General features: G+C 35.7%; 1 protein-coding gene across 10 annotated transcripts in view; it reads left to right on the top strand.

Moving 5' to 3' along the window:
* Positions 1-13,404, top strand: part of SS18 (SS18 subunit of BAF chromatin remodeling complex) — a 465,179-nt gene that overhangs the window by 50,291 nt on the left and 401,484 nt on the right. For all 10 annotated transcript variants that reach the window (XR_012513138.1, XR_012513137.1, XR_012513140.1 and 7 more), the window contains one exon: positions 852-985. Coding sequence is in view for 5 of the 10 variants with exons in the window: in XM_074383658.1 (XP_074239759.1) it covers positions 852-985 (134 nt within the window). In the remaining 5 variants the exon portion in view is untranslated. The remainder of the gene's footprint in view (positions 1-851; positions 986-13,404) is intronic.

Genomic DNA, 13,404 nt, shown 5'->3' on the forward strand with positions numbered 1-13,404 from the left:
TTTAGTAAAGATGGGGTTTCATCATACTGGTCAGGCTGGTCTCTAACTCCTGACCTCGGGTGATCCACCTGCCTCAGCCTCCCAAAGTGCTGGGATTATAGGCGTGAGCCACTGTGCCTGGCCCAGTTTATGCTTTTTAAAGCATTTTTTACAATGGAAAGTAGTAGAGTTTATAAAACAGACGTATTTCTTTAGCAAACCAAATCAGTCCCTTGCCATCTCTGGAATTTGAAACTATTTTTATGGATAAAGTATTAAAGGTGATTAATTCTCAGCGTAACTTTTAAATCAAGTTTTTTCACATGTAACCTGTGGGTTTTCAGGTTTTTAGTTTCTATTTTAAAATACTGTGGTAATAAATTTGTCAATGCATAGTATAGACATATACTTTTGGTGACTGCAAATATAAATCTGGAGTCATACAGTTGTAAATGTCATTTATTACTCCACTATATTCAGAAGTTATTTCAGTATTTTTCTTTGAATCTGCCTCTTGTTTTCTCTTCTTCCTCTTGCTTGTGCTTGTCAACTGTACCAGATATATTGATTAATTTTCTTATCATTGTGGAGTTAACCTGCTTTACAACTCCCTGAGTCTTTTTTATGCATTTTGAAATACATTTTGTAATGGCGAGGGCATAGTACAGTAGTTACAATGAAGTAACATTACAGTAGTTTTACTCTTATTACCATTCAAATTTATTTCAGAAAGGGTTCGAGGAAATCAAGGCACCAAACTATCTTTTTTAGTTCAGATAGATAAATATAGTAACATCTCTAGTTCAAATCCTTTCCTGAGTTCTAGGGACTTATCTTTTTATGTGGGTTTTTGCTATGTTAATTATTTCCAGGTCCTTCACAGGGTGGTCCAGGTCCTCAGTATCCTAACTACCCACAGGGACAAGGTCAACAGTATGGGGGATATAGACCAACACAGCCTGGACCACCACAGCCACCCCAGCAGAGGCCTTATGGATATGACCAGGTAAGTTACTTGACTGCTGCAGAATTATCATACTGTTTGTTCACTTTCAATTAGGTTAACTTTTTTTTTTTTAACTTGAAGACTCATGTTTCCTTCATGAGGGAATGTTTATGGTACATTTGTTAACAAAGTATATCACTTTTGAGGCTCATGCTGTTTAATAACACAGTTGATCATAGTTACTCTATCATATAAAACATGGCCTTAAGATAAAACAACAACATATACATATTCTCTCTCTCTCTCTGGTCTTTACTCTCAGACTATATTTTACTGAGGTAAAATATACATAGAGATTTTACCATCCTTAACATTTTTGAGTGTACATATAGTTCAGTGTTAATAAATTTATTTATTTCCCCCTCTTTGACTCCTTCTCATCTCTTTTCTTCCCAATCTCAGGCAATCTTAGTGATTTCTATGATTCTCCCTGATATTTATTGCTAAGACTTTCCCTTGAACTACTGAGATGTGGAGTCCCTCTTTCGTTAGCACTCCACTTCACTCCAGCATATCTGCTACACTTCCCTCACACCCGTAATATCCCATCTCTTTAAATTCAAACTTTCTACCCTCTGTTGCCTCCTTCCACACACACATCTATTATTTCAAGTGTTATTTCTCCCCTACTTGTCATTCTGCTTTCAAATATGTAGAAGCGTATCTCATCCTAAGATGGCTGTATTCCCTTGAACCCAGTGTTCATTTAAGTTTCTTCTTTTTGTCATTAAACTCCTTAGACTTGTACCACAGTCATTGTTTTATGAATGAAATGATACATTATTATGGCAATTCCTTTAGGTTAGTTTCAGGTTTGTCTACGCTTTTTAGTGAAGGTCTTCTGGTTTGTTTACCACTTAAGCTATCTAAAACAGGTTATTTTTAAACATCGAACTGTCTTTAATATGCAGTTTAGGCTTTTCAGGGCCAATGTAGGTACCTGGTTTCAGGAAAAATTCAGATGCAGTGGTAACCAGAATTTGAGGCATGAGCAGTTCTTTTATCAACTCTTTCATGCCTGCAACCCTCTTGTATTGACACTTCTTTTTTAAGACAGAGGAGATACTAAAAGCATAAGAACAGATAAGTAATGTTTTTCAAAAATATACTCAAAACAAAATGAGCAGTCAGAAGGTTTATTTATTAAGTTTTAGAAGTAAAGTTTAGGTCATGGCTAGTAAGTATTTAAAGACAGGATTCCTGAGAAGATACCATTTAGGCTTATTCTAGTCTATAGGTGAACTTTTTAAAAAGTGAGATTCTGGTCGTATATTCCATCATTCAACAAATATTTATTAGTTCTCCACATGTGTTTGATACTGTAGTAGGTCCTACAGAAGTAAAATAGGCAACCTCTATCTTGGTTTTCCTTGACCTCACTTTAGCTATTGGCACATTTTCATTTTTCATTTTTAAATGATCTTTTGTTTCTATATTTCTGAGCTGTTTTGTTCCTCTTGTGTTTATATTGATTCATCCTTTATTTTTTATTGGTTTTTCTTTTACTGGTTTTTCTTTTACCCTAATAACAGTTCTTGACTCTTTTTTTTTTTTTTTTTTAAGTCTCTGAATCATCCTGCCCTGTATTTTCAGTATTCTTAGTCATTCATTGCTTATGAACCCAGTGTCAGCTCCTTTTTATCCAACTGTACAGAACATCTCTGTCTTTGGGCATCTTACTATTCCCTCAACTTTAGGCTGTTGTAGACTAAACTGACCATTTTCCTTTCTAAGTCTGCATATTTCCAAATCTCCTAAACTTCAAACCATTCATTCAGAAAATGTTTATTGAGCAACCATTATATGCTAAGTGCCATGCTAAGATGGGGAACATATTGGGAAATAAGATAGACATGAACCTCAGGCTTTTATGAACTTAAGTCTAGAATGGACTACAGGTAGGTAAACATATGATATGATATAGTGAGACAAGTACTTAGATAAGGAAAGCTAAGATTTATGCGGATAGATCTTCTAACTCAGATCTTGAGAAATAATTCCCAAGGAATTATTATATATAACTGTGAAGCACCAAGGATGAATCAGTATTAGCTAAGTAGATGTGGATGAGGAAAGAATATTCAGAAAGAAGAGCATTTACAAAGGGACTAGTGTTAAGTTTTGTGTGACTCGGTAAAGCAGAAGTGTGGGGAAGAAGAGGCAAAACTGGAGAGAGGTGTTGGAGTTAGCTTCGGAAGGCTCTTACAAGCCATATTAGGGAACTTGGACTGTATCCTGACATCATTGTGGAGCTTGAAAAGCAGTGTACATAAAGTGGCTGGCAGTGGCTAGCACTGACGTGATTTACTTCTCCTTTTATCATCATAATTACTCCACTCTCTAAAGTTCTCAGGAATTTGGGACTGTACTGTGTATAAAGACTCTGGTGTTTAAGTAGTTGCCAACCACATCTCCTTCCCCACTAGAAAAGAATAAGAGGAGGGGACCATTTTAGCTATTTTAGTGCCAGTAGTGTTTCCACATTAACCTAATGTTTAACCTTATCTTTGGCCCGCTGCCCAAAGACCTATTGATCTCTTTATTTTAGGAAAAATAGTTCATCACCTTGAAGATAGTTGAAACTAATGAGGATTCTCAAACCCAGTACTTACATAATTATAGTTGCAGTTTAGGCAGATTAATCTTACAGCATTATGCAAGACAAAAGGAAAGAAATTAAAAGGATAGAAGTTGTTAGGATACTTCCCCATTGGTCCTTCCTATCTCAGTAAACAGTGGTTCCATTCTTCCTATTCCTCAGGTTAAAAACCCGGAGTCATCTTTGACTCAGCCTCTTTGCAAAGCAAACATTCAATCAATAAGCAAATCTCCTCACCTCTTCCTTAAAAATATATCCAGTATCTAGCCATTTTTCAGTCTCCTTTCACCCAAGTCAAAATCACAATTATCACTCATCTGGACTGTTGCAGTCTATTGTCCTTTTTAGTTTTCTTGATTTTATCCTGCCTCCTCTACAAGATATTCTGCACATGAGACCCACAGCAGTGTTTTAAGGACATTAGTCACCTCTCTGCTTAAAACCCTGTGGTGTTTTAAGTAAAAGCCTTAGGATATACTGGCCTACAGGGCCGTACAGGACTTGTGGTCCCAAATCCTACCCTGTCTTCACAGCTGTGTATTTATTTATTTTGAGATGGAATTTTGCTCTTGTTGCCCAGGCTAAAGTGCAGTGGCATGCGTGGCTCACCACAATCTTCACCCTCCAGGTTCAAGAGATTTTCCTGCCTCAGCCTCCCAAGTAGTTGGGATTACAGGTGTGCATCACCATTCCTGACTAATTTTATATTTTTGGTAGAGACGGGGTTTCTCCATGTTGGTCATGCTGGTCTTGAACTCCCGACCTCTGGTGATCTGCCCGCCTTGGCCTCCCAAAGTGCTGGGATTAACAGGCGTGAGCCATCATGCCCAGCTGTGCCTGTGTATTTGTATCCCAACTACTTGCTGCCCCCACTCTGCTTCAATCACACTGGCCTGTTTGCTGTTCCTTATATGCATCAAGTGAATTTCTACCTGAGAACCTTTGTATGTGTTGCCCATCTTCTGCCTGAATGCCTGGAATATCTCCAATATCACTTTATTAAAATCTCTGCTTAAATGTCACCATATCATATTAGAGAGTCCTTCACTGACCACCTGAGTAAAATAGTAATACCCCCCGTTGCATCATTCATTTTGCCTACCCTTTTTATGGTTTTTTTGAACAGCTTAATTCATGTATAATTTATATACAGTTAAACTGCATGTAATAAAAGTGTACAGTTTGATAATTTTGACATGTGTCTACACACCTGTGAAACCATCAGCAGAATCAAAATAATGGAGTATCTATCATGCCCAAAAGTGTTTCCTGTGCTCCTTTGAAATTCTTCCACTTGTATCCCCTCTCCAGACCATGACACTGATCTGCTAACTAAACTGTGGATTAGTTTACATTTTCCAAAATTGTATAGAAATTGAATCATACAGTATGTTCTGTTTTTTATCTGACTGCTTTTACTCAACATAATTGTTTTGATACTTATGTTTTGTGTGTCAATAATTATTTATTGCTAAGTAGTGTTCCATTATATGGCTATTTGTTTGTCCCTTGGGAAAAGTGGGGTTTACAGACCATGTACTATGTTTATCCATTGATCTATAGATGGGACATTGGGTTTTACAGACAATGTACTATGAATAAATACATACAGAGTATTTGTATGTTTTACAGACAAAGTACATAGACAAATCCCTGGGGACATTTTTCTTGGGTAAATATGGTTGGATCATATGATAGGTATATATTTAACTCAATGAACTGCCAAAATGTTTTCCAAAGTACTTCTACCATTGCATATTCCTACCAGCAATGTATGAGTTCTTCCATATCCTTGCTAACTCATTGCCATCACTTGGTATGAATCAGTCTTTTTAATTTCATTTATTTTAATAGGTGTGTTATAACACCTCATGACTTTAATTTGAGTATCCCCAAGGACTAATGATGTTGATCATTGTCTCTCGCTTATTTGCTATCTATATATCTTCTTTTCAGGAGTGTCGGTTTAAATCTTTAGCTCATTTTTAAATTGGGGGTTATTTTTCTTATTCTTGAGTATTAAGATACAAGTATTCTAGGATATACTAGGATATACTAGGATATACAAGTCCTTAATCAGGTATCATTTGCACATACTTTCATCCTGTCTATTTTTCATTCTGTACATAGTATCAGGGGAGAATTTAAATTTTGATGAAGTTTATCAGTTTTTTTCTCTTATGGATTATGCTTTTGGGTTCATATGTAAGAAATCTTTGCCCAACTCAAAGTCACAAAAATTTTCTTCTGTGCTTTCTTCTGGAAGTTATATAATATTAGAGTTTACGTTTAAGTCTATGATTCATTTTGAGTTAATTTTTATGTATGGTGTGAAATAAATTTTTATGTATGATGTGAAATATGAATCAAAGTTTGCATGGCTCTTTTTCTTTCCAATGCATAGCTAATTTTCTCAGCGTCATTTGTTAAAAAGACTTGAGACGGAGTCTTGGTCTGTTGCCAGGCTGGAGTGCAGTGAAGCAATCTCAGCTCACTGCAGCATCTGCCTCCTGGGTTCAAGCAGTTCTCCTGCCTCAGCCTCTTGAGTAGCTGGGACTAGAGGTGTGCACCACCACGCCCAGCTATTTTTTTTTCTTTTTAAGTAGAGATGGGGTTTCACCATGTTGACCAGGATGGTCTCAATCCTTTGACCTCATGATCCATCCGCCTCAGCCTCCCAAAGTGTTGGGATTACAGACATGAGTCACTGCGCCTGGCTGAAAAGACTATTATCTACTGCATTCTTTTTTTACCTTTGCAGAAAATCAGTTGTCTGTAAACATGTGCCTTCTTCTGAACTCTATTCTGTTCCATTGATTTATGTATGTATCTTTATGTCAGTACCACAGCATCTTCATTACTATAGTTTTATAATAAGTGTTATAGTTTCATAATGTTTTATAGTTTTATAATCAGGTAGTATTAGTTTTTGAACTTGGTTCTTTTTTTACAAACTTCGTTGACACTGTAGGTTCTTTGCATTTCCATATAAATTTTAGAATCATCTTGTCAATTTCTACATGAAAGCTTACTAGGAGTTTGATTGGAATTGCCTTGAATTTATAGATTAATTTGGGGAGAATTGATGATATCATTTAGTCTTCCAACCTGTGAACATGGCGTATGTCCCTTAAAAAATTTGTTCTGCAGCAGTGTCATATGGTTTTCAGTTTATAGGCCTTACATTTATTTCCTAAGTATTTTCTATTTTTTTGATGCTATTGTAATTTTTTAAATTTTAGTTTCCAATTATTAGTTGCTTGTGTATACAAATACAGCTTATTTTTGTGTACTAATATTTTATCAAAACTATAACCTTACGAAAATCACACATCTAGTAGTGTTTTTGTAGATTTCATTGAATATTCATACAAAGAAATCATGTCTGTGAGTAAAGACAGTCTTTTTCCTTTTCAGTCTCAATGCTTTCCCATGTTCCTTCCCCACTCTCCTGCTTGCCTTTGCTAGAAACTCTAATACCACGTTAAATAAAAATGGTGAGAGTAGACACCTTTTGTCTTGTTCCTGATCTTAGGGGGAAAGTTGTCAGTTTTTCATCCTTATGTAAGATTAAGTTAATGTAGAGTTTTTTTGTAGATGTCCTTTATCAGGTATTATATTTCTAGTTTGCTGAGAATTTTTATTGGGAACGAATGTCGAATTTTGTCACATGATTTTTCCTTATCTATTGAGGTACTTGTGATATTCCTTTTTGGTTTGCTAATTTTTGAATTATATTGTTTGAGTTTCAAATTGTAAACCACCTTTGCATACCTGGGATAAAATCCATTTGGTCATGATATATTACTGTTTTTATATATTGGGTGATTAGCTAAAATTTTGTTAAGAATTTCTGCATCTGCATCACTTGAGCCCAGGAGTTCAAGACCAGTCTGGGCAACAGCGTGAGACCCCACCTCTAAAAAAAAAAACTAGTCAGTCGCAGGGGCATATGCCTGTAGTGCCAGTCAGATGAGTCCTGACTTAGAGTGGTTCAACTTAAAACGTTTTTTTCACTTCACAATGCTGTGAAAAGTGATGTGCATTTAGTAGAATCTCTGCTTCCAGTAATCATAGTTACTCTGTTTTATACTTACAGTACAGTGTTTAATAAATTACATGAGATATGCAACACTTTGGATATTTTCAACTTACAGTGGGTTAATTGGGACATAACCCCATGGTAAGTCAAGGAGCATCTGTATTTTCATGACAGATTTTGGACTCTAGTTTTCTTTTCTTGTAACATCTTTATCGGATGTTGTTACTGAGGTAGCACTGGCCTCATAGAGTGAGTTGGGAAGAATTTCCTCCCTTCAAGTTGGAAGGATTTGCAGAAAATTTATATTATTCTTTCTAAAATGTTTGATGCAAATTACCAGTGAAGCCATCTGGGTTTGTCGTTTTCTTGTGAGAAATTTTTAAATTATAAATTTAATCTATTAAATATAGGTGGTATTTAGGTTATCTGTTTTTTTCTTGAGTGTTTGTTTTGTGAGTTTTTCATAGGAGTTGGCCATTTTATCTATGTTGTTGAATAATTTCTTTATCATCATTTAGTATCTGTATAATCTGTAGTGATATTACCTCTCTCATTTCTGATATTAGTAATTTGTGTCTTCTGTCTTTGACCCCATTAATCTGGCTAGTTTTTATCTACCTATTGATTATTCTCAAAAAGCAGCTTTTGATTTTATTGATTGCTTTTTGCCCATTTGCTTTCTGTTTCTTTGATTTCTGCCCAGAACTTTGTTATTATTTCTTTTTCTCTGCTTGCTTGGATTTTATTTGTTCTTCTTTTTCCACTTTCTTAAGATTGAAGCTGTAGTCCCATTGATTTAAGAACTGTCTTTCTTTCTAATATAGGTGTTTATTTCTAAATACTCTTTTTTAAATATTGTTATCTTCTTTTACACCCTCTTTTAAACCCAGTTAAGTTCTTTCTAAATACTCTTAAACTGCATCTGATTCTGTTATTTTTAAACAGTTCAAAATACATCCTAATTTCACTTTTTCTTTTTTGACCCATGACACATTAGAAGTTTACAATTTTATTTTCAAATATTTGGAGATTTTCAGATCTTTCTGATGAATTTACTTCTCTGCCATAATCAAATAAATTTATTTATCTCTGGTAGTATTTTTTGCTCTGAAATCTAGTTTGTCTAATATTAATACTGGAATACCACTTTCGATCAGTATTAGAATAATATATTTTTCATCCTTTTAACATATTTATGTTTTTATATTTAAATTATATTTCAAGTGAACAGCGTATGTAGTCAACTGGATCTTGCTTTTTAAAATCCAGCCTGACAATTTCTTCCTTCAAATTGGGGTTTGTGACATGTTTAATGTGATTATGAATATGGTTAAGTATATCATCTTTATTTTTTCTATTTGTCCCATCTGGTTTTTCTTCTCCTTTTCTGCCTGCCTTTGATTTTTTTCCTGTTTTTAACAAAAACAGCTTTATTGAGATATAATTCACATACTATACAAGTCAGCATTCTAAAATATACCATTCAGTGGTTTTAAAGCATATTCAGAAAGTTAGACTGGAGGTGTAAGTAATTATAGCACTTTGGGAAGCTGAGGCAGGAGGATGTCTTGAGCCTAGGAGTTCAAGACCAACCTGGGCTATAAAGCAAGACCCCACCTGTACAAAAAACTAGCCAGGCACGATGGCATGTGCCTGTAGTTTCAGCTGTTCAGTCGACTGAGGCAGAGGATTGCTCGAACCCAGGAGGTCGAAGTTGCAGTGATTTGTGATTGTGCCGCTATATTCCAGCCTGGGCTACAGAGCTAAGATCCTGTTTCAAAAAAAAAAAAAAAAAAAAGGTTGTGCAACCATAACCACCATCTAAGTTTAAAACATTTTCATTGTATACTTGTTAGCAGTCATTCCTCATTCCCCTTCAACTACTCAACCTTAAATACTTAAATACTCAGTTTGTAATTTTGTTTCAAATGTTTGGAGATTTTCCAGCAACAGTAGTTTACTTTCTGTTTCTATGGATTTGCCTATTCTGTACATTTAAGATAAATGGAATCATATAATATGTGGAGTTTTGTGATTGGTGTATTTTTTTTTTTTACTTTGTATGAATAATATTTTCAAGGCTCATTTGTGTAGTGTTTATCGGTTACTTCAAGTGATAGGATGACAACTGTGTATAGCAGGCGTCCCTAAACCACAGCGCACGGGCTGCATGCGGCCCACTGAGGCCATTTATCCGGCCCCCCGCTGCACTTCAGGAAGGGGCACCTCTTTCATTGTTGGTTAGTGAGAGGAGCACAGTATGTGGCGGCCCTCCAACGGTCTGAGGGACAGTGAACTGGCCCCCTGTGTAAAAAGTTTGGGGATGCCTGGTGTATAGTGTAAAAACCTTAAGATAGTCTGCTTTGATTTTTTTCTCAGTCTTCGTGTTATTGTTACAAATTTTACTTCTGTATATGTTATAAACACCACAGTATATTGAATTTATTTTTGTCTAAAAAAGTTAATTATCCTATAAAGATATTTAAATAATAAGGGGAAAAAATGTTTAAAACATGTGGTTAACCATTTTTGGTATTCTTCATTATTTATGTGTAGATTCATATTTCTATCTGGTATTATTTTTGTTTGCCTGAAGGACTTTGTTTAACATTTCTTGAAATGCAGGTGTACTAGTAATAATCAGCTTTTGTATGTCTGAAAAGAAGTTTATTTTACCTTCATTTCTGAAAGATACTTTCTCTGGATATAGAATTCTAGGTTGACAGTCAATGTTTTTATTTTCTTTCTATACTTTAAGATGCTCCACTCTTTTCTTCCTTAAACGTTGTTTCCAAGGAGACATTTGCTGTCATTTTTATTGTTTTTTTTGTTTAATGTGTCTTTTTTTCTCTCTTTTTAAGATTTTCCCTTTATCAAATTATTTCATTAAAGAAATTTCTCTCTTGCTCAAATTGTTTTGAGCAATTTGATTAGAGCATGCCTTGGTGTAGATTTTGTTGTTTCTTACGCTTGGGGTTTGTTAAGTGTTATCTCAGATGTAGTCATTTTCATCTCTAGAAGTTTGGTTTAGGTCTTTTTAGTATCTTCTGTGTCTCTCCTTAATTGTTTTGAACATATGGAATATAAGTATAACTCCTTAAATATCCTCTTCTGCGAATTGTAATAATCTGTGTCATTTAAGGATCAATTTTAATCAGTTTTTTTTTTCCTCTCTTCCTTTGTGTCTGTGATAATCTTTGATTAGATTCCAGACATTGTGAATTGTATGTTGTTGGGTGATGAGGATACTGTTTGCCTAGAAATATTCTTAAGCTTTGCTTGCTTTGGGATGCAGTTTAATAAGTTACAAGCAGTTTGAGCTTTCTGAAATTATATTTAAGGTATTTCAAGGCCGGGCGCGGTGGCTCAAGCCTATAATCCCAGCACTTTGGGAGGCCGAGGCGGGTGGATCACGAGGTCGAGAGATCGAGACCATCCTGGTCAACAAGGTGAAACCCCGTCTCTACTAAAAATACAAAAAATTAGCTGGGCATGGTGGTGTGTGCCTGTCATCCCAGCTACTCAGGAGGCTGAGACAGGAGAATTGCTTGAACCCAGGAGGCGGAGGTTGCGGTGAGCCAAGATGGCGCCATTGCACTCTAGCCTGGGTAACAAGAGCGAAACTCGGTCTCCAAAAAAAAAAAAAAAAAAGATATTTCAGTCAGGATAAAGAGCAGTGTTTACTCATGGGCTAAATATTCATCACTGTTAAGGTAAGAGCCTTTTGAGTATTGTGCCCAGTGCCTTTTGAATTATAAGGCTTTTTGCTCTGGCTGGTTGGAATAAGCACTATTTCTGTGTCTGTGTGACAAACAAGTATTGTTTCTCCTAATTCTTTTGGGTGTTCTGCCTCATCCTAGGGTATTTTCCTCACACATTTGCATTGCATATCTGTACTGTGCTGAATATGAGGAGGGTTCCTCTGCAGATCTCCACAGTTGTCTCTTTTAGGCAGATCTTTCTTCTCTCTCAGGTACTCTGTCCTGTTAACTCTAGCTACCGTTTTCTCTCCAGACTTCTAAGCTGTTTCTGCTTAAGTCAGAACATCTGGCAGACTCAGCCTCAGTTCCCCTTCATGTACTGCAGACTGGAAACTCTCAAGGCACTTAGCTGTGGTAATCAGAGAGCTGACCTCATTTGTTTACCATGTCTCAGGGATCATTGTCCTTTGTTGGCTCTGTCCTGTGTCCTAAATATGATTATCATACGCTTTGTGTAGTTTTTTTTTTTTTAATTGTTTTATGCTGCCAGGTAAATCCATCTTGAACAGAAATTTGCATTAATTTTTCAACATAACATTTCTCTTCATTTGACAGATTATTTTGTTACTGTTTATTGTCATATTCTTCTTCCCCTAGAATGTAACCTCTTTAAAGGCATCGCTTTGTCTGTTTTTATTATGTTGAGTCTCTGTCACCTAGTAGAGCACAGTAGGTAATCAATAAATATTGGTGAATAAAGTGTAAACAATGGCGTAAATAAGGCCATTACTTTCTAGATTTGAATGATAACAGAAATAGAGATAAGAGGAAACCCCTAAAATGTATTGTGAAGAAACAATGTTAAGATTTTGAACTGATTAGATGAATAGAATGAAGGAAATAAATTTAAAGATGATTGGTATTGCTCAGGTTTCTACCTTAGGAACTCTTCTCATTCGATATACTCTCCCTAGGCATTCTCATTTATTCACAAGGTTGCAGTTTACCATGGTGTTGACTCCGAAATCTCTATTTATAGTCTGAATCTCTTTTCTCAAAATTAATGCCTACTCGACAGATCTGCTTAGATGTATCATAGGTATTAATTCAGCAGAAACAAAATAAATCTATGATTGTTTCCACCAAAACTTACTTTTCTGTGTTCTTTATCAAAGAAAGGGATACTATCACCAAGCTAGAGTGCCATGTGCCCTATTTGATATGTAAGCGTCCCTCCTTTTCCTCCCTTGTCTAATAAATGACAGATGTTATTGATCTTCCTTTCTGAAAAGCTTTTGAATCCATCTATTTTTCTCTAACCCACTCCCTTATCTTGGTTTAGACCATGTTCATCTCCCGCCTTCATCACCGCAGGATCTTCCATGCTGTCTTGTTACTTCACTGTTAAAAGTTTTTACACTGTAGTCTGAGGAACTTTGTAATTTTTTTTAAAATTCAAGAAGCAAAGAGAGAGAAGGTGAGGTGTAGAGTGTTCGAGTGATTTACTCAAGATGACAGAACTGAGGAGTGGTGAAGCTGCGTGACTGCTGCTGAGTGCTGAAAGCCCATGCTTTGTTCACTGTACCGCACTGCCACCCGTACTGTTAATGAGTACTTGAGTAGCTCACAGAGCATTTTCATGTTTTTCTTCTTGAATAACTTTTTAAAATTGAGATTATAATTACCCTTGTCAGATGATAAAATTGAAACTCAAGGGAGGTTAAGCAACTTGCCCAAGGATAAGAAGCTGTTAAGTGGTGACGTTAGCATTAGAAATTGGTTTCTGGCTCCAAAACCCATAGTTTTAATCCTTAATGCCACCTTGGAATTTGTTAATGGTTGCAAATACACAGTCTACCTTTTTAGGCTTGATTATGATTTTGTTTGGTCCTAGCATTGTGATTAAGTATAGGTCAAGTTACTTATACTCTCAGTGCCTCAATTTCTTCACCTATAAAATGGAGGTAATATTTACTATATAGATTATAGATGGGCACAAAGCACTTAAGACAATATGTGACACATACTAAGGTGGTATTATTGGAATATATTAAGAGTTAACTACTGTCAGTATTAG

The sequence above is a fragment of the Saimiri boliviensis genome, chromosome 13 (genome assembly GCF_048565385.1).
Source record: "Saimiri boliviensis isolate mSaiBol1 chromosome 13, mSaiBol1.pri, whole genome shotgun sequence".
NCBI lineage: Eukaryota > Metazoa > Chordata > Mammalia > Primates > Cebidae > Saimiri > Saimiri boliviensis.